This window comes from Podarcis cretensis (genome assembly GCF_951804945.1).
Source record: "Podarcis cretensis genome assembly, chromosome: 16".
NCBI lineage: Eukaryota > Metazoa > Chordata > Lepidosauria > Squamata > Lacertidae > Podarcis > Podarcis cretensis.
The window spans coordinates 24,025,719-24,052,574 of record NC_137186.1 but is presented as its reverse complement, the minus strand read 5'-3'; the positions used below and the strand labels follow the sequence as shown (position 1 = coordinate 24,052,574).

Genomic DNA, 26,856 nt, shown 5'->3' with positions numbered 1-26,856 from the left:
ACCAACCTTCTGGTTCACAGCCAGACACACTGACCTATTATGCCAAGAGATGTGGATGTAAAACAGGGGTCAACAACCTTTTCCAGCTGTGGGCCGGTCCACCCTCAGACCTTGTGGGGTGCCGGACTATATTTTGAAAAAAAGAAAATGAACGAATTCCTATGTCCCACAAATAACTCAGAGATGCATTTTAAATAACAGGACACATTCTACTAATGTAAAAACACGCTGATTCCCGGACTGTCCGTGGGCCGGGTTGAGAAGGCGATTGGGCTGGATCCGGCCCCCGGGCCTTAGTTTGCTTATCCCTGATGTAAAACATTGCTTGATTGTCACGTCTCACACAGGAAGCTGCCCTATATGAAGTTAGACCACTGGGTCTATCTAACTCAGTTCTGTCTTCACTGGCTGGTAGTGGCTCTCTGGGGTTTCAGGCTGAAAACTTTGGCAGCCCTACCTGGAGATTGCACCCAGGACTTTGGAAGTGTTGAGAAGTAACTCAGCTTGCACCAAAGGCTGATATGTCTGCATGGGAAAGAGCTGACAGAGGGGAAACTTCCACACACCCCTCTTCCTCTTGCTCTGAAGCAACTGATTTCAGTGGTATACTACCACTGGCTCTGGAGGTTCAGGTCACATCTACGCAACACATTTAGAGCACATGGCTTCCTCCCCAGAAATGGTTGTGTGGTTAAGGGTGCCGGGAATTCTAGCTCAGTGAGAGGTAAGCTAGAGTTCCCAGGATTGGGAAGCCGGCCATGTTGAATTTGCTTTAAATACATGGTGCGGATGTGACCATAGGAGCCAACTCCTTGGGGCTGAGGGGTCTTTTCCGCACCTCCAATAAAATATTTGAGGGGCAAATTAAATTTTGTGAATATATAGTTCCCCATTCATAAGAGGACAATTGGACCAGAAATTATTAAAAGAATGGGAATGCGCTAAAGAGTATATGAAAAAACATTGTTCTGGAGTAAGCATATCAGTATGTAATGAATGATACTTTGCAGGGTTAAAGAAAAAGATAAATGATGTAAAAAGTATAAAGATAGAGGTAATCTACATTAGACACAACAATTTAGAAAGAGTAAAATTTTTGAGGTCTTAGAACAAAGGAAGGAAGTCAATATGTGTACGTGTATGTAATGACTAGATTAGAATGAAGATATGGTTTTATTTGTAGATGTGTGTGGTTTCTTTTTTTCCTTTTTTGTGTTTTGTTCTTCTTTCTTGTTTGTATAGTTTTATTTTGGATTCAAAGTTTGTAATTTTTGTTGTAATTTTGCATTGAAAATTTTTTTTAAAAAAATTAAAAATATATATTTAAGGGGGGTGCCCCCCAAGTTAATGGTCATTACCATTCAAATGGTTTGTGGGTGGGTGTACCATATCATGTGATCAATGGGGCTTACCTCCACCCCCCAAGAATATATTTTATTCAGATTGGCACCCCTGGATGTGACCTCAATCATCCCTTTGCCATCCTGCCTGGGAAGACCGTCTAGCCATCCTGGCTCAGAGCCATTTCCCCGGCCTCTCCTCCCCCTCCTCCCATCTCCCCACAATACCTGATTGGGTCGAAGAGCTCCGTGTAACTCCAAAGTGGGCGTCCCTTCCTTCCAATCAGACGGCGCTCCGAGTGCCTTGGTGCTGCTACTGCCGCCGCCGCAGCCGCTGGCCATACCAAAGGCGCTTTCAGTCCTTGCTGAGCCCGTCGGGAGCGATCTCTTCTTCCCCAAGCCGCCAACCTCTTCGGCTTGGCCGGGGAGCGAAACCTGAGAGTTTGCCCGGGATCGAGGTGGGCTTGGCTCGGTCTGCCTTTTGGCTGCCGTCCCTGAACGGAGACAGGAGCGAGGAGGAGGAGGAGAAGAAGGAGAGAGGGGCTTAGCGAGGTCAAGCGGCTCCCTCTGCGGCCGACGGAGCAGCTCTTTCCGCCGCAGGGACAGCAGCAGCAGCAGCAGCAGCAGCAGCAGCCGTGCGCTCCTCCTCGGCTCGCGTCCGCCCCGTCGAACTTCGCTTCTCCCTTCTTCTCCTTCTTCCCGCACCGGCTTCATGGAGGGCTCCTCTTCGCCGCCGCCCGCCTACTCGGACCTCAGGCGGGGCCTGGGGAAGAGCAACAGCGGCGCCGACCTGCAGATGAACGGCGACGAGGAGGCGCCAGCCCCCGAGGAAGAGGAGATCCACGCGCCCAAAAACTACCTGTGGCTCAGCATCCTTTCCTGCTTCTGCCCGTCCTACCCCATCAACATCGTGGCCTTCGTCTTCTCAGTGATGGTAAGCCTTGTGTGGTGTTTTTTTTTGGGGGGGTGGGTTTAAGGGGGCGACGTCGGGGCTGTAGCGTCCCTATCTCCACGATTGCGCCCCTCCCCAGTTCGTCGCCTCCTACTGGACAGCTCTTACTTGGAAAGGGGAAGGACAAAATAATAATAATAATAATAATAATAATAATAATAATAATAATAATAATAATAAATATTTATACCCCGCCCATCTGGCTGGGCTTCCCCAGCCACTCTGGGCGGCTTCTAAAAAAAAATATATTAAAATACTGTAATACATCAAACATTAAACATTAGGGTTTAAAAGGTTTGTATTCAGCTGGACCCTACTCAGAGTAGACCTTTTGATTTCTTTCCAAGCCCTACTCAAGAGAACATTGGTTGAACTCAATGGGCATGAGGTAGCCATGCCCATTGGCTTCAGGGGGTTTACTCTTGAGTAGAACCAGCACTGGAGAGATTCGCAGACATTAAAAGGACACCGGTTAGCCATGTTCCTTACTTTTAGTGGGTCTAATGACAACCCCAGCTGACCCGTGATTCCCCTGGACTATAGAGGGAGGGGACACAACACCCCCTATGAAATTTATTTTTCAGAACCTCTCCTTTCCAGCTTCAGTCTCCACTGCATCTTTAGATTCTGATCCGCTGCAGGTGTAACTCAAAAGTCCCATGGAGTTCAAACAGAGGCTTGCATCTAAGGAAGCATGGATGTAATGGCAGCCCCGACCTATTAATGGTTGGCCCAGAAGCAAGCTTCCTGGGTGATATTTAGCTGGGCTTAACTTTCCAGGAAGTGCAATAGATGGTTTCAAGATGCAATGTTAGGGAGGGAGCCTCCAGATGTCCTGTCATTCCATTGTCAGTCCACACTTCCCCAAGCATTTCTGCACTACTTTCCTTCCTGAAAAAGCCCCCTTTTTTTTAAAAAAAAGGCGAATTTACTGCCCGAGAACACTTTAACCCACTTCTAATTGCTCAAGCCTAAATTTGCAGCTATGCAATTGAATCTTTCTCCCAAAAGAACCACAAGCTGTGTGCACATATTGTTGGCTTAAAATCCAGCTAGGTTGTTCTCCCCCCCCCCCCGTTGGGATCAAAGCCAGGGTGGGTGTGGTTTTTTTGGGGGGGGAGTGCAGTATTTTGTAAAAAAAAAATACAGAATCATAGAATTCTAGAGCTGGAACTTGCTCAAAAGGGTTGTCTAGTCCCTATTCCCTGCAATAAAGGAATCACAGTTGAGGGTAGATTTTATCATTATTTATTATTGCATTTCTCTCTCTCCCCTACCTTCGTCCCAAAGGGGTTCAGAGCAGCAAAAGGCAGGATAGATGTGGATTGAACCAGGGGTGAGAGTGCAGTGGGTGCAGAGTAAAAAGGAAATGTGTGTTTACACGGCCCCAATCTGGAGGGGACCTGAGTTTACTCCGGATCCTAAGCACTGCGGAGTTCAGTGGGGCTCACTCCGCTGTTGGTGCAAGCCTATGTTAAGGTTGTAACCTTTTGTCTCAAGATTTTGTTATCAATACAGTGGTACCTTAGGTTAAGTACTTAATTCGTTCCGGAGGTCCGTTCTTAACCTGAAACTGTTCTTAACCTGAAGCACCACTTTAGCTAATGGGGCCTCCCGCTGCCGCTGCACGATTTCTGTTCTCATCCTGAAGCAAAGTTCTTAACCCGAGGTAATATTTCTGGGTTAGCGGAGTCTGTAACCTGAAGCGTATGTAACCTGAAGCATATGTAACCCGAGGTACCAGTGTACTGGATAGAAGTTGTGGTTTTTGTAGTGCAAAGATGCTGCTTTTCAGTCACTTGCCTTGATTATCTGTCTTGTTTCTGGAACTTGTTCTCCTTCTGGTGCCCAGTCCATACAACAACCAGGGTGGTGTGGCGGTTGCGGCATCAGACTAGGGATCTGGGAGGTAAAGGTAAAGGTAAAGGTAAAGGTACCCCTGCCCGTACGGGCCAGTCTTGACAGACTCTGGGGTTGTGCGCCCATCTCACTTAAGAGGCCAGGGGCCAGCGCTGTCTGGAGACACTTCCGGGTCACGTGGCCAGCGTGACATCGCTGCTCTGGCGAGCCAGAGCCGCACACGGAAACGCCGTTTACCTTCCCGCTGGTAAGCGGTCCCTATTTATCTACTTGCACCCGGAGGTGCTTTCGAACTGCTAGGTTGGCAGGCGCTGGGACCGAGCAGCGGGAGCGCACCCCGCCGCAGGGATTCGAACCGCCGACCTTTCGATCGGCAAGTCCTAGGCGCTGAGGCTTTAACCCACAGCGCCACCTGCGTCCCAGGGATCTGGGAGAGCAGGGTTCAAATCCTTCTTCCCTCACTGGGCAACTTTGCGCCACTTCCTAACTCTCTCTTGGCCTAGCCTACCTCACAGGGTGGTTGTGAGGATCAAACAGGGGAGGGGAGAAGAACCTTTGAGCTCTTTGAAAAATGGGATATAAGTGCAATGAATAAATACAATTTCAAGAACATGCACCATTGGTTTTGTTTTCAGAGAGAGAGAGAGAGAAATTTCAGATAATGAGCGGCGAGTGATTGTGTCTTGGACAGCACCAGGCATAGGAAAGATAGAACAGCAAAGTTAAAACCAGAGAGCCAGTGTGGTGAAATGGTTAGCATGTCAGACTAGGACCTGGGAGACCAGAGTTCAAATCCCCGCTTGGCTATGCAGCTCACTGGGTCACCCTTGGAGGCCAGTCACTCTCAGCCTAACCTACCTTGTAGGGTTGTTGTGGGGATTGAATGAGGCGCAGGAGAAGCACACACACCACCTTGGGTGGATCTGGGTTGACCTGGGATTCGGGTGGATCATAGTGAGGCAGCCTTGGATATCCTTGGCTTGGATCAAGTCTCCCTGCAGCAATCCAGGGCTGTCAAAATGCAAGGCAAGGAAAGCAGCGAGAAGGAGCCCTGTGTGACTCTGTAAGGTTCCTGAATTGGGTCAGGGCCTGGATCCAAGTTGGGTGCAAGACAGGACGGGAGACCTGCTCAATCCTCACATGCACACATGAGGAAGATGTGCACAAGCCTTTTATAATGGTGCATGGTTTGTTGGCAAGTTGTCATCCTTGTTGTCGTTTAGTAGTGTCCGACTCTTCGTGACCCCATGGACCAGAGCAGGCCAGGCACTCCTGTCTTCCACTGCCTCCCGCAGTTTGGTCAGACTCATGTTTGTAGCTTCAAGAACACCGTCCAGCCATCTCGTCCTCTGTCGTCCCCTCCTCCTTGTGCCCTCCATCTTTCCCAACATCAGGGTCTTTTCCAGGGAGTCTTCTCTTCTCATGAGGTGGCCAAAGTATTGGAGCCTCAGCTTCAGGATCTGTCCTTCCAGTGAGCACTCAGGGCTGATTTCCTTTAGAATGGATACGTTTGATCTTCTTGCAGTCCATGGGACTCTCATCCTTACCCCCCTGGCAATTCTAAACTTTCTTCTCATCCCATTCACTATTCTTTCCATTCCAGTGCTTTAGGTGTGAATTTCAGAACAGAGGGTGGTGAACTCCCTTGCCCTGTGTTCTGGCAGATTCTAGGCTATATGGAAGTGAGATCCAGGAAGCAAAGATGGTTTAGGAGCTCTAGCCTGGAAAAGGGTGTGAGATCGGCTTATCGGTCCCCTCCACCCACCCTGCAATAAAAAAAAATACCACAAGCTCTGGGGTCCTGGTAGGATGCAGTTTGTGACCAAATCTATAGGTTTATTACAGCAAACTTAAAGCAGAACTTTTAAATTCTTGAAGCATAACATTTCCAGCAGCTGATAAAAATGATCATCAGTTGCTCTGATGAAAAGGATGCATTTAAAGGATGATTTTGAAACTTCTGTTTTCTCCGTCATTATAATATCTCTCTTTCTCTCTAGGAGGTGAAGATCTGTGGCCCATTTTGGCCCATTTTGCAGTTCTGCCTGTCTCAGGGGTAGAGAGTACACCTTCTGCATGCTAACTGCTGTCTCCTTCCCGACATTGGGGTAGGGTTGGGGTCAGTGGTACGGCATCTGCCTTGCATTCAGATGGACCCAGGTTCAATCCCCAGCATCTCAAGGTAGGGCCAGGAAATACCCCTGTCTGAAAGCCTGGGAGAGGTGCTGCCAGGCAGTGTAGACAATACTAAGCTAGATGGACCAATGGTCTGGCTCGGTTTATGGCCGCTTCCTATGTTCCTAGCTGCCAACCCAGAAGCCCAAGAGGAGTGTGAAGGCAGAGGTTCCTATGGCCAAAGGCCCAACCTAGCCCTGGCTGTCATTTACCAGTTTGAAAGATTTTGTCCCCTGATTTTCAGCCGGGGTGGGGGGAAGCTTCCCAGAGTGGCTTACAGCTATCAATAATAAGACTTGGCTTATAAGCTAAAAGATACAATGCAAAAGGAAAAAGGAGGAGGAGGGAGGAGGAAGAAGCAAATTCAGGTGCTAGGTCTTTGCTCTGGAGTTCTTGTAGCAACCAGCTGTAATAGGTCAAGAAGAGGAGGTGCCAAAAAAAGTCCCGTGTGTGCATGTGTGTACATGTGTGTGTGTGTGCGTGCGCATCCAGGTGCACAGAGGATTTGGGAGATCAGAAATGCTTCCAGTTGCAACTCTTTTTTCAATAAGAGCAACATTGGGCTGTGGATATGAGACCCTTCTGCAACAAATGTACATTATATTGTTCTCCCCACATTGATTGCTCACTCAGTTCACAAACCTCCCACCATTACCCTGCCCCCCCTAGAGCTTCCCCTTCCCACCTCAAGTGACTGCTAAGCTCCCTATTCTTCCCCATTTTTCTCTTCTATTCTGCAGTCCCACTCTGCACCCCCATTTTCACAGGCATGCCCATGACTCTGCCCCCCCCTGCCAAGTTCCTTCAGTTCCCTCCATCCCTACGTCACACAAACCTCTGCTCTTGTTTTCAACCGCAACATTTCACCTGTCAATGCCCGTCCCTCCTCACTCCCATGACATGGCCGCTGGTGTTGTGCAGCTTGCCTCCTCACCCCACCCTAACTTCCTGCAAATTTGGGATTTTGATGCGAGACCCAGAATGGCTACGTGACAACAACCTTACATTTTTATGCATATAGGAAGATAAGTGTAGAAGTGTGGGTGGATATGTGCACGACACGGACCATCCATTCCGAGAGAGTCCATTTAGCCAACCTAATGGGTTGCGGTCCATTACTTGCGCGAAGGGAGAAATGGCTGGCCGTTTCAGAGCCCTGAGGGATTAGGAGAGGCTAAGGGTGTGTGCTTGTGTGTGCCAAAGAACCTCGAAGCACGTTCCGTCTGCAGTTGGCAGGACGGTGGACTGGAGACAGAAGGTATTTCGCTAAGAAAGATGGCTTCTCCCCCATCTCTCTGGGGACCATAAAGCTTTCAAGCAGCAAGGGTTATTTGAGAGCTCAAAAGAGATGCCTCGAATCACTATACAGATATCTCACCCTGCTGATCTGCTCTTTAAATAATGGGTACCATTTTCTCGCCATCAGAGTTAATGGCTCAACAAAAAACAAGTACAAATGGCACCAGCCCAGTACAGCAATATCCAACTGCTTTGTCCACACTCGTTCCTCTGCATCAAAGGTAGGGAACCTCTTTCAGCCTGAGGGCCGCAAATCCCTTCTGGGCAATCTTCCAAGGGCCACATGCCAGTGGTGGGTGGAGCCAGAAGGAAAACTGGGAGGAGCAACAGATGCAAATTGGACCTCTGTTCAATAGGCTAGTTTCTACACACACACACACACACACTCATAATCCAGGCAAGCAAGAGGCACGATCACAGTTCAAGGACACATTCCAGCCAGGCAAAACACTCAAGGAGGGTGCAAAGCAGGGCTGGTAAGGGCTGTGGCCTGGGGAGGAGAGATGTGGCTGGAGAGGGGTGTGTGATATGGGCATAGGTGTAGCCAGGATTTATGTTGGGGGGGGCAGGGCACCCCACCTGGCATCATCGTCCGTCTGGCTCTGATACCTAGTACATTTGGAATGAAGGGTCTCAGCTGTTTTTAAGTGACTTTCTTTTGACCCCCAAGTGCTCAGGAAAATCTGTCCAATTCTTTCTCCAATTTCTATTTTTAGTTAAGTATTTTTATTTATTTATTTGATGGGCATGGGGAGAGTCTCAGGGGCCATGTGGAGGGTTGAATTTGGCCCCCAGGCCCAAGGTTCAATAGAAGCTTATAAAATTATACAGTGGTACCTCGGGTTACATACACTTCAGGTTACAGACTCCGCTAACCGAGAAATATTACCTCGGGTTAAGAACTTTGCTTCAGGATGAGAACAGAAATCGTGCAGTGACGGCACGACAGCAGCAGGAGGCCCCATTAGCTAAAGTGGTGCTTCAGGTTAAGAACAGTTTCAGGTTAAGAACGGACCTCCAGAACGAATTAAGTATCGTATTTTTTGCTCTATAAGACACACCAGACCACAAGACGCACCTAGTTTTTGGAGGAGGAAAACAAGAAAAAAAATATTCTGAATCCCAGAAGCCAGAACAGCAAGAGGGATCGCTGTGCAGTGAAAGCAGCAATCCCTCTTGCTGTTCTGGCTTCTGGGATAGCTGTGCAGCCTGCATTCGCTCCATAAGACGCACACACATTTCCTCTTACTTTTTAGGAGGGAAAAAGTGAGTCTTATAGAGCAAAAAATACTGTACTTAACCCGAGGTACCACTGGACACAGCTGGGAGAAAGTGGATAGAGAAAAGTTTTTCTCCCTCTCTTTAGGGCTAGAACTTGTGGATATCCAATGAACCTGAATGTAGGAAGATTTGGGTCTTCTTCCTGAAAGGTTAAAATGGAGCTTGGCTCTAAGCAATGAGGGGGCCTGAGGCCCTGCAGAAATTCAGGTGAAGACAAACCTCTTTGGTTAGGCTTTTAAAGGTGGAGAGGTTTGATGGGTGAAGGACGTCGCTGTTCCTGCATTACTTTATGCAGGGAATGTATGAGAATTGGTTCAGATTATTTCGTTACGTGGTGGCTGTGGCGGTGCAGAGCGGTATGAAAGCACCTTAATAAATAAAACGAAACAAACGTCTTTAACCGAAGCATATTTAGCTTTCTCTCCAGCTGAAAAAGCCTCCCACAGTGGTTGACAAAGATCAATAACAAGGCAACCCTGACTTTTTAGAGTTGCAGCCTAAAAGGCACGTCACAAAAGGAAAAATGAATGGGGAGGGAGAAGGGGGAAAACCATAGAAAATACATGAAACAGAAGGGGGCGGGGGAGAAATGAAGCCATTTCATTTAGGAGAAAACAAACCACAATCCTTAGATCTGATGTAACACAAAGCCAAGGCTTCTTGGTTTGTTTGTTTGTTCTGAAGGATAGAAGAGGAGGCAATTGGGCAGTATATACCTGCCTGCTGTTCTTTCACAATAAACCACAATAAGCCATAACATCTGGCTTATCATTACATGCAAAAATGACCATCAACTCATACAAGTCAGGCCCAGGGGCCACAACTGACCCTCCAGCCATCCCTGCCTGACCCGTGGCACCCTCCACAGGCCACACCCTCCTAGAGGTCAAATTTAAATATGTTGCTCCACCCAGTTGTGCTTCTGGCCCCACCCATTTGTCCCCCAGAAGGTTCCCCAGGAAGGCAGGAGGCCCTCACTCCCATAGAAGCTGCAATGTATTCATTTTGTATTGTCTTACGGATAAGCTCTTGCAAGGCTCCCACAAAACCCAAGTGTAATGAGAAGGGCAGGAATGCCCACATGATATATTTGCTGCATTGCTTCTGAAAAAGGGCCAGAGGAGACACTTGATCCACTAGCAATTTCCCTCCGGGCCTGCAATTCAGCTAATGCCGCATGCCGTCATCGCATGTGGAGCTGAGTAGACCTCTGCCTAGTTTTGTAGCGGATAGGATTTATTCTGTCTGCAGAACGTCTTCTTGAGGCGCTGGCATTCTGAAAAACTTGCATCCGTCATGAATCGCCTGTGCTCCCGACCTGCCACGATTTATAGCAATTCCTATGAGGGGAGGAGAAATAGGATGCCTTATACAGTGATACCTCGGGTTAAGTACTTAATTCGTTCCAGAGGTCCATTATTAACCTGAAACTGTTCTTAACCTGAAGCACCACTTTAGCTAATGGAGCCTCCCGCTGTTGCCGCGCCGCCGGAGCACGATTTCTGTTCTCATCCTGAAGGAAAGTTCATAACCTGAAGCACTATTTCTGGGTTAGCGGAGTCTGTAACCTGAAGCGTATGTAACCTGAAGCGTATGTAACCTGAGGTACCACTATACTGAGTCAGATCGCTGATTCCAGCTAGCTCAGAATTGTCCGCAGTGGCAGGGGAACCTGGGGCGGAGTGAACCACCCAGCGGCGCCTGCCGACATCCCATACGGTCGCTGTGTGAGAGGCAGCCCATATAGACGGCGTGCGAGAGCGGCAGCCCGTGCGAAATCCACGTGAGCAGTGCCCATACTAACTGCACACATGCCCTTGGCTGCTCTACAGCTGGGGGGGGGGGAGCGGGCCATCTTGTCACTCCCTGAGTGGTTCCCGGGACGGCCCATCCCCGCTGCCCCCCACTTCATACTCCCTTGATTATCCGTCTTGGGAGTTATTCTGCAGTAAAGATGTTTGCACCTTTAAGAACTGTTTCTGTGATCTGTGGGCAGATTGGGTACAGCTGGTCATGACTACAAAAGGAGGAAAAGTTGCAGTTTGAACCTGCCTGCAAGGAATAACACTCACAAGCTTTGCTGCTTTGTAATAAAACCTTTATTTGATTTGGTTTTACACCGGTCTTATGGTGTCAGAGTTTCTGTCACCTGCCACCAGAATAAAAAACCCCTCTAACAGTCCGCACTGATGGAAGTCTCTCCTACCCTATCTGGAGATGCCAAGAATTCAACCTGGGGCTTTCTGCATTTGAGGCAGATGCTTATTTATCATGGGCTGGCCAAGTCGGGAAAATGCAGAGGGAGGATATAGGGGAGGCCTCCAGTGGGATGTGGGGCATCTGCTGGGAGCGGGGGAATCTGCTAGACAAGGATTGCGGGGGGGGGGGGGGGCTTCCTCAGCCTGCTCTCTCCCCTCCTCCCTTTCCACGTTTGGTGGAGAACCGCCATCAGACACAGCTGTCTGATACTGGGAATAGCTCTGCCTTCCCAGAAGAGAATAGTTCACCAGTCCCAGCCACCTCTCAGGTGGTAGCGACTTGTTCCCTGTCACCCAAGTCTAGGAGGAACCCAAAGAGAAGGAAGCAGAGGGCTCTGCCTACTGAGCATTGCAAGAGATTTCAGAAACTCTTTCAGCCTTAAGATGAGTCCACCCTGTTCCTATATTCAGGATAGCCATTGGATCATCTTTCAGAGCTTTGCCAGCTGGAGCTCCTGCCTTTGTTGTAGCTGTTATTGAGGATTAGCAAAGAGTATTGCCTAAAGTGCCTTAAGCCAACAATCTGCCTATATACCACAATCATCTAAGCATAAAAGCCTTTGGAAAGTGTGTATCAATTTTCTTCAGCAACTGGGAGCCAGGACAATGCTCTGCCACTGAGCTATGGCCATTCTCAAGGTTGCATCCCGCTCTGATCTGAGGGACGAGTGGCGAGGGGAAGGTTCCAGCACCATGGAGAGCTCCGAGCAAACCACTTGTTCCATCAAAGGTAGAGGAGGACCGAGGTCCTCGTGTATAGTCATGAAAACAATATACAAACATGAATTAAATTAGGGTAAATGTCTTGCAAAAAGAGATGTATATATTTGCCCAACAGGCATGCAAAAATCTGTCTATATACCTTAAGAAATGTCCATTTTGGTGCATTTTTAAAATGTTGAGGCTGCCATATTGATTCACAATGGTGGCCAATATTAAAACATAGTTAAAAAACTGCTCCGTGATCTCAGGAGCCATTGTGCCAAATTGCTTGTGTCACTTTAAAGGTAAAGGTAAAGGTAAAGGGACCCCTGACCATTAGGTCCAGTCGTGGCCGACTCTGGGGTTGCGGTGCTCATCTCGCTTTACTGGCAGAGGGAGCCAGCGTACAGCTTCTGGGCTATATGGCCCGCATGACTAAGCCACTTCTGGTGAACCAGAGCAGCACACAGAAACGCTGTTTACCTTCCCTATTTATCTACTTGCACTTTGACGTGCTTTTGAACTGCTAGGCTGGCAGGAGCAGGGACCGAGCAACGGGAGCTCACCCCGTCACGGGGATTCGAACCGCCGACCTTCTGATCGGCAAGTCCTAGGCTCTGTGGTTTAACCCACAGCGCCACCCAATAAATAGAGGATTTAGCTTTTTGCCCTCAGCTTTCACCTGACCTTTGTGTTGTTTATATCCCAGGAATTAAACCTAGAACTTCTAGATGTCGGTGGCCATCGCTGGCTCTTGTGGGAGTGAGTTCCGTAGTTTAACTATGTCCTGTGTGGACAAGTCCTTTTATCTGTCCCAAATCATTCAGTTTCATTTTATGTCCCTGAGTTATAGCATTAGGAGAGAGGGAGAAAAGCTGTTCTCCTTCCACTTTCTGTGTGCCATGCATCATTTTATAAGGTTCTATCATGGCACCTCTTTCTCTCCTTTTCTCTAAACTAAAAAATCCCAAATGCTGCAAATTTTCCTCATGGGAGAGTCATTTAAACCAAAGTCAGCTACAATTTAGGAGCAAATAAATGTCAGTAAAACCACACCTAAAAATAGTTTGCCCTCTTACTCAAATGCCTGGCCAGTATCTCTGGCCTCCAGGTAAAACCAGAATCCTTTTCCTCTTCCCCTCCACCTCACACTGCTCAGATGCATATTCTCTCAAGTGGACAGCCGAGCCTTCGAAGTGCAGCACTTAGTTAAATTGCTGTGGGATTTATTGATCAGCGATGGTGGAGCAATGAACCGTACAACAAATGCAGCAGTAATAATCAGCTCCTGCATAAATGGCCGCTTCGCCCCTGGCGTTGATTGGGAATAGCCAGTGTGGTGTAGTGGTTAGAGTGTCAGGCTCTAGCACTCGGGGGGTAAAGGTAAAGGTAAAGGAACCCCTGACCATTAGGTCCAGTCGCGGACGACTGGGGTTGCGGCACTCATCTTGCTTTATTGGCCGAGGGAGCCGGTGTACAGCTTCCAGGTCATGTCGCCAGCATGACTAAGCCACTTCTGGAGAACCAGAGCAGTGCACGGAAATGCCGTTTACCTTCCCACCGGAGTGGTACCTATTTATCTACTTGCACTTTGACGTGCTCAGGGTTCAAATCCCCCACTCAGCCATGGAGTGTATTGGGTGACCTCAGGCCAGTCATTAACCTACCTTGCAAGGTTATTGTGGGGATTAAATGAGGAGGGAGAAAACCACATACACTGCCTTGAGCGCAGCAGAGAAAAAAATGGGATATAAATGAAATGAGTACATAAATACAGTGGTACCTCGGGTTACATACGTTTCAGGTTACAGACACCACTAACCCAGAAATAGTACCTTGGGTTAAGAACTTTGCTTCAGGATGAGAACAGAAATTGTGGTGCGGCAGCAACGGGAGGCTCCATTAGCTAAAGTGGTGCTTCAGGTTAAGAACAGTTTCAGGTTAACAACGGACCTCCGGAACGAATTAAATACTTAACCCGAGGTACCACTGTAATAAATAAAATTATAAGGAAACAAAAAAAGAAACCCAGTACCTTTTTGAAATCAGTGGTTAAAATCAGCACAGCTTTTAAAGGTTCAGTCCACCTTCTTGATTCAAAATGGTTTCCAAGCATATCCAAGCACAGACCAAAACCTATGATCTTGATCAAAGGAACCATTGTGTAAGAATTGGTCACAATATCTTTTAAGAGATGTATGACAGCTTTCCAAAATATATAGTAGATTTGGGTGGAGGGGGAGAGAAGACAGGAGAATGAAAAAACTGTGAGCTAGTTGTTAAGGTATTATGCCGATGATTTATTCATTACTGAATTGATACACAGCCCTTCTTCCCCAAGGATCCCAGGCCAGCAAACAGATACAAAACTGTAAAAAGAAAAACAAAAACATTATAAAACAGATTAAAATGTTCTAAAATCAATTGCAATCAAAAACATACTTCCAGCCTATGCTCTGGAGGTGGCCGGGCGCAGTATTCTTCAGCCATCAAATGCTTGGCTGAACAGGGACATTTTCTCCTAGGGAGTTAATAATGATAGAGACAAGCACACCTGGCTAGAGAGGGCATTCCACAACCGGGGGTCCACCACCAAAGAGGCCCCGTCACAGGACAGTGCCAACCACGCAGCCTCCAGCAGCAAGGCCTCACCCGCCAATGGTGGCAAAGGAGTGAGAATGGAGGCACAGGTTGGTTGGTTTGTTTTTTAATGAAAATCGCATTTCTCCTCTGCAGGCATTAAACAGTTACACACAGGGAGATATAGAGGGGTCAAAAAGACTGGGCCACACCGCACTCCTGGTTGCTATCGCAGCGATCCTCATTGGCCTCGTGTTGATCGGTATCCTTTGTGCAGTTCATTTCACTACGGTAAGTCAGATTTCGCCATTCTCCAGCCAATGCGCTAGAACTTGATGCCATTTTGAACAATGCTGTTAATTTGCAGAGAGGGGAGAGATGAGAGGGAGGACAGTTTTTTCCAGTACTGTAGTGGATACTCACAGCGATGGCAGCTTCTAAGATTATGGTCTCTTCTTTAATCTGTGTTTCTTGTGCCCTCTGCATGCTTAGAGGGGCAGGGGCAGCATTCAGGAGTTGGCTTCGCTGGGTACCTACCAGTGCCCACTTCCCAGTGTGGGGACCACCGCCAACTCCTGGAGCTCCAGGAAGCAAAGCATGGATAGGAGATGAGAGAAGAGGAGATGGCCTCTGCCCACCTTGCCCCCTTCTCTTTGGGCAGAGTGGGCCCAGAGGAAGAGGGTCAATCAATGGGGAGCGGTGACTTGTAGTGTAGCAGCAGGCTCAAAGCCACCAGCCCCTTCTGAGGTTATGCAGCCTCCTAAAAACAGTATTATTATTTTTCAATAATTAGGGGTGCATTGCAACAATCAATGCACATCTCCACGGGTTGCCTTCCAGCTAGTTCTACAATGTTCCATGCACGTACATGGGCAAATGATTCGGAGCGCTCCTACATCTTCTTTTGGAGCAAGTTACATTCCTCCGCAAAGGTCCGTTGGATGAAACAGAACGTGCACCCCATTCCCTTGAATCTGGAGCATCTGGTGTTTCCAGTCTTCCCAAATGCTTGGGCTTTGGAACAGCTCTGGATTTTATTTTATTTTAAAGAATTTTTATTAATTTTTACAATTTGGCGTAATATTCACCGAAGTCAACATTTTCCCCACAACACTTCCTCGGAATGGTAGGCATGCCTCAGCGATACTCCGGTTACCCAGAAGCATAAAAACAAAAACAAATAAACACACATTGATAAAGTAACACTATATGTGGAGATTCTTCGAATCTCGCGACTCCCCCCCCCATCCCGTCCACGGAGTCTTGTTTTAAAACATCTACAACTGCATATTAGTTTGTACTCCAGTTATTATATCAAACCATATTATCCATAATATTTTTTTACACTACCAGTATGTCAAAATCCTGCTCTTGTTTCCATCTGCTTACAGTGGTCTCCTAAATAACTTGTAAATTCCACCCATTCATTTATAAAGTTTTTATCCTCTTGGTTTCTGAGTTTTCCAGTCAGCTTTGCCATTTTGGCATAGCCCACCAGCTTGGTTTGCCATTCTTCTCTGGTAGGGAGCAGCTGTGGATTTAGGGTGGTGTGGGCTGCCCCCCCCAGCACACAGGATGCTCAGCCTAGGAGGTGCAAAACAACAACAACCACTTACAGTGGTGCTCTGCAAGATTAATGCCTCGCAAGACGAAAAACCCGCTAGACGAAAGGGTTTTCCATTTTGGAGGCGCTTTGCAAGACAAATTTCCCTATGGGCTTGCTTCGCAAGACGAAAATGTCTTGCGAGTTTTTCCGACTTTCCCCCCCTTTCCCCCCCTTTTTCTAAGCCGCTAAGCCGCTTATCCGCAAAGCCGCTAAAAGCTGCTAAGCCGCTAATAGCGTTAATCTGCTAAGCCGCTAATGGGCTTGCTTCGCAAGACGAAAAAAACCGCTAGAGGAAGAAACTCGCGGAATGGATTCTTTTCGTCTTGCAAGGCACCACTGTATATTTATAAGGGTACCTAGTGAGAAGATCCATAAAAATCAACTGTACCAAAAGGAATTATTGCGAAAATGAGAAATATTTCTGGGGCTGGGGGAAGCATCAAATTTTGTTCTCGCTCAGGGTGCCATATTACCAAGGTCCGCCCCTGTTTGGAGCAGAATAACTCCTCCTCAGGTATTCTTCCCATGCACCTTCTCCAGAGTGATCCTAGGAGCCCATTCTCAATGGTTGACTTGCCTCCTTTCACTCCAGTTGCCTTCACAAGCCATTGTGGTGTAGTGGTTAAGAGCGGTAGACTTGTAATCTGGTGAACTGGGTTCGCTTCCCCGCTCCTCCACATGTAGCTGCTGGGTGACCTTGGGCTAGTCACACTTCTTTGAAGTCTCTCAGCCCCACTCACCTCACAGAGTGTTTGTTGTGGGGGAGGAAGGGAAAGGAGATTGTTAGCCGCTTTGAGATTCCTCAGGACAGTGATAAAGCGGGATATCAAATCCAAACTCCTCCTCCTCCTCCTCTTCTTCTTCTTCTTCTTCTTCTTGCAATCAGCACATAGCGGGAGAAGGCTGCTTATCGGTAGTTAAAATAGCTCCTCTTTCATGCTGATTGGGTGTATCCAGGAGTCTGGGGACAGGGACCCTGCTGCAGAAATATGAATGGGTCTTTGACCCCAACATGACCCCAGACCAAAACACCACTGGGCAACTCACAGGCTCTGGTTAAATTCCCGAGAAGCCAAAGCTTTCATTTTAAGAAATAAAGTCTCTAGACCTCATGAGCTGAAACTAGTGGAGCTGTTTTTTAAATACCAAAAAACAAAACAAAACAAAACAAAACACCCTCACGAAAACAGATCGAAGGAGCAGGCAAACAGCCCAAATACATTAAAACATTATTTTGTGATTTCAGGTTCTGAATGAATAATAATGAGACTAGCGGTAGCCATGACATCTGAGTGTGCAACCTTGTGCACACTCCCCTCTCTCCCCATAAATCTTAGTCCTTCCTCCGGATATCCCGAGGAGGAGGAGGCCAAAGCTGCAACCCTATCCCCACTTACCTGGGAGTAAGCCCCATTGTACCCAGTGGGACTTCCTTCTGAGTAGACATGGATTGGATTGCACTGTAAAGACCCCAGAACTTCAAGTCAGGCTGCATCGCCAGCTGGCAGCCTTACCTTGTCACGATGTAGGATCTGAAAGGGAAAGTTGCATAAGGGAAAGGTGGAAGGAAGTGGATAAATTTAGCCCAAAGAAGATTAAGGGGGGGGGGGGGAATTCCGTCAAGTATCTAGAAGGAAGATAGGAAATGCTTGCGCTTTCAGCCTAAGCAGCGAGGAGCAGAGGCATCTTCCCAGACGTATCTGGTTGGCAGCTGCAAGGAAACGATGCTGGGCAAGGTGGACCTTTGGCCTGATCCAGAACCCAGGCCCTCCCTCCCGTGTCAGAGCCAGTATGCTTCTGAATTAACAGTTGACAAGGGGAAAGAAGATAGAGGAAACCTTTCTTCCCTCTCTCCTAACACTAGAACTGACCAACATCCAAGGAAGCGGAAGATATGGGATGGATTAAAACAGGGGTCAGCAACCTTTTTCAGCCGTGGGCTGGTCCACCATCCCTCAGACAATGTGGTGGGCTGGACTATATTTTGGGGTGGGGTGGGGGAAATGAACGAATTCCTATGCCCCACAAATAACCCAGAGATGCATTTTAAATAAAAGCACACATTCTACTCATGTAAAAACACGCTGATTCCCGGACCGTCCATGGGCCGGATTGAGAAGATGATTGGGCCGCATCCGGCTCCCGGGCCTTAGGTAATAATAATAATAATAATAATAATAATAATAATAATAATAATATACAGTGGTACCTCGGGTTACATACGCTTCAGGTTACAGACTCCGCTAACCCAGAAATAGTGCTTCAGGTTAAGAACTTTGCTTCAGGATGAGAACAGAAATCGTGTTCTGGTGGTGCGGCGGCAGCAGGAGGCCCCATTAGCTAAAGTGGTGCTTCAGGTTAAGAACAGTTTCAGGTTAAGTACGGACCTCCGGAACAAATTAAGTACTTAACCCAAGGTGCCACTGTATTTATTTATACCCCACCCATCTGGCTGGGCTTCTTCAGCCACTCTGGGCTGCTTCCAACAAAATATTAAAATATAGTAATGCATCAAACATTAAAAGCTTCCCTAAACAGGGCTGCCTTCAGATGTCTTTTAAATGTCAGGTAGTTGTTTATCTCTTTGACATCTGGTGGGAGGGCGTTCCACAGGGCAGGCGCCACTACCGAGAAGGCCCTCTGCCTGGTTCCCTGTAACTTGGCTTCTCGCAGTGAGGGAACCGCCAGAAGGCCCTCGGCACTGGACCTCAGTGTCTGGGCAGAACGATAGGGGTGGAGACGCTCCTTCAGGTATACTGGACTGAGGTTGCCTACCCCTGGATTTTTTTTAAAAAAGGACTTATTCATGCAGCACATTGTTAACCTGTGGAACCCGCTGCTGCAGGAGGCAGTGATAGCCACCAATGTGGACGGCTTTAAAAGAGGATTAGACTAAATCATGGAGGAGAAAGCTCTCAGTGGCTACTAGACATTATGGCAAAGCTTTGCCTCCACGGTTGAAAGCAGGAAGTGCTTCCCAATAGCGGTTGCTGGAGACCACAGGAGGCGAGAAGGCTCTTGTGCTCACATCCTGCTTTTGAGTTTCCCAGAAAAGGCATCTAATTGGCCACTGTGAGTACAGGATTCAGAGGGCTAGATGGGCCTCCTTTGGCCTAGATCCAGCTATAGGGCTTTCCTGACGTTCTTATGAGTGTGAAACAATAAGGTTGATGGCCTGAACTGTAAGAATGGGGCAGGGAATGAAGAGAAGGCTGGTTTCACACATGCAGGTTCACGACAGTATCATCAGGTCTGCACCTGTAGGTCGGAAGCAGCCATGGTGGCCCAACAGCCATAGGCAAAGGTGTCCCATCACCTCATTTTCCCACGTAGATGGCTCACCCACTCAGCTGAAAGGGGATGGATGTAGCTCAGTAGTAGGGCATCTGCCTTGCGTACAGATGGTCACAGGTTCAATCCCTGACTTCGCCAGGTAGGGTTGGGAATTTTCCCAGTCTGGAACCCTGGGGAGCAGCTGCCAGTCAGTGCAGACAATACTGAGCTAGATGGACCAAATAATCCAATTCAGTATAAGGTAGATTCCTGCAGCTGAATAATCCTATGCCCAAAACATCATGTACAGCAGGTATCATCAATCCTTTCAGACCCACAGCCCACTTTTAACCCAAACAGGCTTTGGAGGCCTCATTTCTTAATCGTTCGCCATCTATTTGCATGGCTGTGATGTTTCTGTTGTGACCCACTAGTGGGTCCCAGCTGACCAGCTGAAGACCAGTGATGCACAGGCATGTGTGAATCTACTCATGGGTGCTGGTTGTGCAAGTTGGGTGCAGAATTCAGGAGGGGTGGGGACCTCGATTTTCATTAAAGAGGGGATTTAAGTTCCTAGTCCCTAAGACTATGACGAACATGTTGAAAGTGTAAAGCAGGCATAGGCAAACTCGGCCCTCCAGATGTTTTGGGACTACAACTCCCATCATCCCTAGTGGTCATGGATGATGGGAATTGTAGTCTCAAAACATCTGGGGGGCCGAGTTTGCCTATGCCTGGTGTAAAATCTCACGTGGGTAGAACCTGGGTGAAAGGAAAACCCAGGAGTCAGGAGGTTGTGCTTGGACGCCTGCAGAGCTCCTTACCTATTGCTGTGACTAGTCAAATAAGGTATGCAAGTGAGCAGAACAAATTATCTAAAGAAATACAGTATTTTGAAGTGCAGTAAGCCCATAACTTGTGTGGAATCAGCTTTATGCAAAATAAAATAAAAATAAAATAGAAAGGGGGTGGGCATCCAGGAAAAAAGACTTTAGCAATCCCACTAGCCATTGGACTCACAGTTTTTATAACTATATGCAGTTTTGGCTTTAGGGGTGATACCTGGAATGTACCCCCTGTGTAAATTGTGGGCTTGCTATATGCATCCTTTTCAGTAGGTAGGGAATTGGGGAGAGTGGATGCAAAAGGGGACCGTGGCTCCTTCACCTTTAACGAAGACAGGGGCAGGAGCCTGCCACCCTATCCAATTAAGGATTGCTCACGTTGCTACTTATCTCCAGAATCTTCACAGCACTCCTGCAAGGTAAGCCAAAAACTAGCATAGCCAAAGACTGTAGCCAGAGGTCCTGCACCTTTAAGAGCTGAACAGAAGAGGGGATTTCTATACTATTAAAGGTGTAAGAGCATTTTGCCTCTGTTGCATTTGGCTACCTTATTACTACCAGGATTGTGAAACCTGCGGCCCTCCAGATCGCATCATCTCCAACTCTTGGCCACCTGGAAACTGCAATGTAAAAGACAGCTTTCCTTGACACAGCCTTTTGGTTATTTCCCTCCCACCCCCTGTATAAAAAGCTCTGTGTCAATGCCCAATGCAGGTCCCTAGATGCTGTTGGACTCCAACTCCCATCGTCCCTGACCACTGACTAAGTTTGCCATGGATGATGGGAGTTGGAGTTCAACATGTGGAGCTCCAAGGTTGGAGAGTGCTATCCTGCGCTCTCATAGAGCAGCCTTTGCTAACCTGGTGCCCTCCAGATTCTGTGGAATACAACTTCTTCGAGAGCCAGTGTGGTGTCGTGGTTAGCGTGTCGGCCCTGGACCTGGAAACCAGGGTTTCAAATCCTCACTCGGCCATGTAAAACTCTCTGGGCCCATCGCTGCCTCTCAGCCTAATTTGCTTCACAGGTTTGCAGTGGGTATTAAATGGGGAGGGAGAGAACCACATACAGTGGTACCTAGGGTTAAGAACATAATTCGTTCTGGAGGTCCGTTCTTAACCTGAAACTGTTCTTAACCTGAGGTACCACTTTAGCTAATGGGCCCTCCCGCTGCCACCGTGCGATTTCTGTTCTCATCCTGAAGCAAAGTTTTTAACCTGAGGTACTATTTCTGGGTTAGTGGAGTCTGTAACCTGAAGTGTCTGTAACCCGAGGTACCACTGTACGCCGCTTTGAGCTCCTTGTAGAATAAATAATATAAATATAAATATAAATGCAAGAAAGAAATAACCCCAAAATATCTGTAGGGCACTCTGTTGTCAAAGAGAGATTGCAGGGAGATGCCACTCGTGGATGGACACAGGAAGTTAGTTCCTCTGCTGTACAGCCAAGTCCTGGGTGTCTGGCAGCCTTCGCTGGCATATTTACATCGCTGGCTCTTCATCCTGGCAGATGGAATTACCAGCTGTCCCCAAAGACACAGGAGCAGCAGAAGGGCTGTGGTGGGATGTTTCTGCAAGACACACAAGTTGAGATGGGCATGAACTTTTCACCTCTTTCTGCTGGACACCGTTCTTGAGGAGGACAGGTTGTGTGTGTTTCTCTCCCCAGAACCGAAACCAGAGCTCTCAAGAAACTTCCTAAATAATTAGGCCTGCATGCTTGAAACTGTTTATTACCGTATTTTTCGCCCTATAGGACGCACTTTTTCCCCTCCAAAAATGAAGGGGAAATGTGTGTGCGTCCTATGGGGCGAATGCAGGCTTTCGGTGAAACCTGGAGAGCTCTCCAGGCTTCGCGGACCTCGCAAGCAGCGGGAGCGCTCCCGCCGCTTGTGGAGAGTTGCCTGCGTGCTGAATCCTGCGCACGCTGAGATCAGCGCGTCCAGGCTTTGCGGACCTCTCAGCAAGCAGCGGGAGCCAGCGCTGGGCTCCCACAGCTTGCAGAGAGCTGCCTGTTTGGGGGCTGGGGTCGGGGGAAGCTCGGGCGGGCCTCCCCCGCCCCAGCCCCGCGCCTGGGGGGAAAATAATTTTTCCCCCTTTATTTCCCCCCCAAAAAAACTAGGTGCGCCTTATGGGACGGTGCGTCCTATAGGGCGAAAAATACGGTACTTAGTCCTTTTTTAAAGCATCTGCCCTGGATCTTCCAATAATCAGCTTCGTTGCATGTCCAAAAGTTCTGCTGCCACTAGAGAGGGAGAAAAAACAACCTATCCACTTCTTCATGCCCTGCATAATTTTGTGAACCTTTATCAAATCCTTGCTCACTTTTGCTCTAAACTGGAAAAAGTCCATAATACTTGCATTGGATGTGGTAGAAGTTGTGGGAGGCACACACTTACACAATCCATTATGCACAGCAGTCCTTTGGGGTCTTTTCCCTGTGCAGCAACTGCTATGAGGGAGACTCCTGGTGGAAACCTCAGGGGTCAGCAATTTTTTTCAGCAGGGGGCCGGTCCAACATCCCTCAGACCTTGGGGGGGGGCTGGACTATATTTGGGGAGGGGGAATGAACGAATTCCTATGCCCCACAAATAACCCAGAAATGCATTTTAAATAAAAGCACACATTCTACTCATTTTGGAACTACAGTTCCCATCATCCCTAGCTAACAGGACCAGTGGTCAGGGAAGATGGGAACTGTAGTCTCAAAAACAGCTGGAGGGCCGGAGTTTGCCTATGCCTGTAGAATCTACCACTGAGCTGTGACTCTTCTCTCTCCTTAACTATGACCTTCCTTTCCCCTTTAAGTCAGGTGTGGGGAAACTTTGGCCCTCCTGATGTTGCTGAACTACACCACCCACCACCCCTGGCCATTGGCTCTGCTTGCTAGGGCTGATGGGAGTTGTAGTCCAGCTGGGAGTTGTAGTCCCCCTTTCCTGCCTCTGCGTTACAGCTGTGCTTTGCCGCTATGAGCACCAGCGGCTCTGGTAATTGCCCAGGGTGTGGCTGATTGCTTCTTCTATGTTAAAACAAGGAAGGCTTTATGAAAACACCAAAAAACAAAACAAAACAAAAGCCATTAGTGAATATCAAACCATTTCCTGACAGTCAGGAATCCATTGATTTTTCGAGATCGCCCTGATACATAATTCAGCACGAACTGGCAGCGAGATGACAGCTACCAGTGGAGACTTAATGCTTCTGATTCAAAAGAGTATTGAGCCACTAATGCAGTGAGTTGTTTGTTTAATGGGAACAAGGGCTATTAAATAATGTGTCCATTAGGCCTTGAGGATGAATAATTTAAATAAGGCAATCAAACTTTCTAACTTTCTCTTCTTCTTCTTCTCCTCTCTCTCTCTCCCCTTCCCGAATTCTTCTCTTCTCTTTGTGGGAGGGAAAAACCACCATTATTTTTAACACCAACGCAGCACGTCATCTGACATCCAAGACTTAGGATGGGAAGCGTTGCCCGTCTTCAAACCTCTGGGAAAGGCACAGGGAATCTCTGGCAAAGGGAAGGAAAACAAGGATCCTTCAGTCCAGACGGTTTGATTCCAGTCGCTGGTGAACAGATTGCGTCCGCTATCGTTGTCCACAATGCTGCGTAAACCGAGACGAGCATCAAAAAGTATTTCTTAAGGAATGCTGTTAATAGAGAAATGCTTCCAATTCGCTTTTCAAACCCCCAAACTCCAGGCCTCCGTTTTCATGTATGTTGGAGGTGGTACCTCTATTCCTGCAACACACACAAACTCCTTTCCCTCCATCCTACATCGTAGGCATTCAGGCTCACCCTTGTGTGCAACATCGCCTGGGTCAGTTGGCTGGCTGAACTTTTTGGATCACTGATGGATGCAAGGACCGAGCTGGAGGAGCAGGCCGGACAAGGTGATTTTTGGGCTGACTTCTGCTTCAGGTCCATTGACCCCATTGGAACCTCTCAGGATAAAAAATGAGAATGCTTTCCCAGCCCATCATACATCTTTGATCTACTGCGGCTCAACCCTCTCTACAGCTTCAGAGTTATCATCTGAGTTTCTCAGTCTAGCATGGATATTTAGAAAGCTACCTTGTTGGTCCATCTTGCTTAGTATTGTCTTATGCAGCCCTCCAGGGTGTCAGACAGAGTTCTCTTGCTTAGTATTGTCTTATGCAGCCCTCCAGGGTGTCAGACAGAGTTCTCTCCCAGTCCTACCTGGAGATGCTTGGGACTTGAATCTGAGACTTTCTGCATGCAAAGTAGATGCTCCACCAATCCACTCTCTTTCTTCCTGAACTGCCTTCTCTCCAGTCCAGCTTTCTCCCTGCTCTTTCTCCAAAGCAGGCTTCTTCTTTTGCAGGAATGTTTTGCTATCTCTTTTTACAGACTTCCAATTCTTTGATCAGGCCTCTGCTATGTGTTTGTGCTTGTCCGGCTGTGTATGATGTCATGTGCGACTCAAGAGGACAACTCGTCCTGAGAGTCAGGGAAGGATTAGAAGGATGGTGCTGGTAAAGAGAGATCAGCCTGGCCAGCTCATGTGCCTTCAAGAAATGAGCAGGCGGAGCTTTCCTCTGCATGGAAATTACATTTAAACCACCTAACTTCCCCCAAAGAATCCTGGGAACTGTAGTTCTGGGTATTGTAATCCTGGGCGTTGCAGTTCGGGGGTAAACTACAGTTCCCAGGAATCTTTGGGGGAAAGCCATGTGCTTTGAATGTTAAATTTGTAGGCAGAACACGTGACTGGAAATCAAGCTTCAGTTAAAGGCACCAGCCAACTTTGGGGTGGCTGTAAATTGGCAAGTGAAATGTAATCAGGCTTGACTTGCATTTTGATACCCTGTAGGATAGGCATCCCCAAACTCAGTCCTCCAGATATTTTGGGACTACAGCTCCCATCACTCCTGGCTAACAGGACCAGTGGTCGGGGATGATGGGAATTGTAGTCCCAAAACATCTGGAGGGCCGGGTTTGGGGATGCCTACTGTAGGAAACACTCTTTTCCCATGCCAGATCCTGAATGGAATGGGTTATAGCCAATGGTCAACCTACTCAGAGTGGATCCATTTAAATTAATTGGCATGTTTAACTGAATGGAAACTTTCTATAGGGTAAGGAGAATAAATTTTATTTTATTTATTATTTATTAAATTTGTATACTGCCCTATAGATCAACATAAAATGCATCCTCCCACCTTTACAAGTAAGGAAATATAAAAGTTTTTTCCCTTCCATCACCATAATCTAACTTAAGGAATGTTACAAGAAACTTTCCCCAAGGGATAAAGGGTAATTGTGATCACCCTGTGTCTGACTGTGGATTTTATTTATTTTTTAATTAACACTTAAATGTCATGTCTGAAAAGGGGGGGATTCAATAAACTTGTATTGGTTTGTATAATTCTTTGTTCAAGTAACTTTAACGTTTTCTTGAGGACTTCTGTAAAGGATCTGCTCCCCAGCGCATGGGACACAACAGAGCAAGAAAAGGGTCACTGAAATAATTGTGGGAATGGCTGAAGCATTTTCCTTACAAGGAAAGGCAAAAATAAAATGAAAAACACATGGAAGAAAGACAATGAAGGATGATAGTGATTTATAAATTTATATGTGGTGTAGAGAACAGAGGAAGAAAGGATGCAACCCCCCCCCCTTTGGGAGACTGTTATAAGAAAAAAAAAACCTGCTCCTTTCCCCTTTTAGGGTACCCAAGAGCCCGTATGGGGATGTGGGTGGCGCTGTGGGTTAAACCGCAGAGACTAGGGCTTGCTGATCAGAAGGTTGGTGGTTCAAATCCCTGCGACGGGGTGAGCTCCCGTTGCTCAGTCCCTGCTCCTGCCAACCTAGCAGTTCGAAAGCACGTCAAAGTGCAAGTACATAAATAGGTACCGCTCCGGTGGGAAGGTAAATGGCATTTCCGTGCGCTGCTCTGGTTCGCCAGAAGCGGCTTAGTCATGCTGGCCACATGACCCGGAAGCTGTACGCCGGCTCCCTTGGCCAGTAAAGCGAGATGAGCGTTGCAACCCTAGCGTCATCCGTGACTGGACCTAATGGTCAGGGGTCCCTTTACCTATGTTTAAGAGCCTGTATAGAGTCCTTATGTAGGAGAAAATAATAGAGGCCAGCCCAGAGAATATTGAGAAGCAAAGCAGCTAGTAAGCCTGATCGTTATTGAACTATGGCAACAGGGTCCCCACTCACCACATGCAAGAGGGAGAGAACCTTGAACAATGGTGTGCGAGCTCTTATATAAACTTTTGAAATTGCCACCCTGTAGCTCAAGACCACCCCCCCAATACATCATGCACACATCACAGAAGGGGCGGTCTACAGCAGAATCCTGTCTGGCAGGAAACCTGGTGATCAGTTTACCTGGACAGCCTGGCCATTAGTTTGTGATGATAAATACCGTACTTAATTCCTGAGTCCAGGTCACAGTTTCACTCTATTCATACCCAATGTGCCCTTAAGGCAGGATTTGTGAGCACAGAGACAATGGGGAGGCTTTTCCCACTTCCATCCAAACTGCAGAGGAATATTTGAGGTCACTGAAAGAGTCAAAATGGCTTTAGGACTGTTTTCCTGTACTGTTTCAGACATGTGGTTTATATATTTATGCATGTGTTTGCCTGGCACATTTATGAACATTTGTTTTATATCTTAGACCTTATAATTCTCATAACAGTGCCACAACCAGGG

General features: G+C 47.6%; 1 protein-coding gene across 3 annotated transcripts; it reads left to right on the top strand.

Moving 5' to 3' along the window:
* The first annotated feature begins 1,689 nt into the window (after nt 1-1,689).
* TMEM233 (transmembrane protein 233) lies at nt 1,690-25,736 on the top strand. Of its 3 annotated transcripts, XR_013833810.1 has the most exons (4): nt 1,690-2,274; nt 14,604-14,738; nt 23,603-24,250; nt 24,301-25,736. XR_013833810.1 is itself a non-coding variant. In XM_079957319.1 (3 exons), the coding sequence occupies exons 1-3, from the start codon at nt 2,053-2,055 to the stop codon at nt 23,612-23,614; spliced, it is 369 nt and encodes a 122-aa protein (XP_079813445.1). In that variant the 5' UTR covers nt 1,690-2,052; the 3' UTR covers nt 23,615-25,736. The 3 variants fall into 3 exon arrangements, 2 of the variants coding, with proteins under 2 accessions (XP_079813445.1, XP_079813444.1); XM_079957319.1 differs by having other exon boundaries at nt 23,603-25,736; XM_079957318.1 differs by lacking the exons at nt 23,603-24,250; nt 24,301-25,736 and having other exon boundaries at nt 14,604-15,968.
* Nucleotides 25,737-26,856: the final 1,120 nt, after the last annotated feature.

What these genes read in the sequence shown, in the direction of transcription:
- TMEM233 (XM_079957318.1), top strand. Translation starts at nt 2,053, where the DNA reads ATGGAGGGCTCCTCTTCGCCGCCGCCCGCCTACTCGGACCTCAGGCGG. An exon ending in CCTTCGTCTTCTCAGTGATG is followed by an intron (nt 2,275 to 14,603) that starts GTAAGCCTTGTG and finishes TCTCCTCTGCAG; the next exon opens with GCATTAAACAGTTACACACA.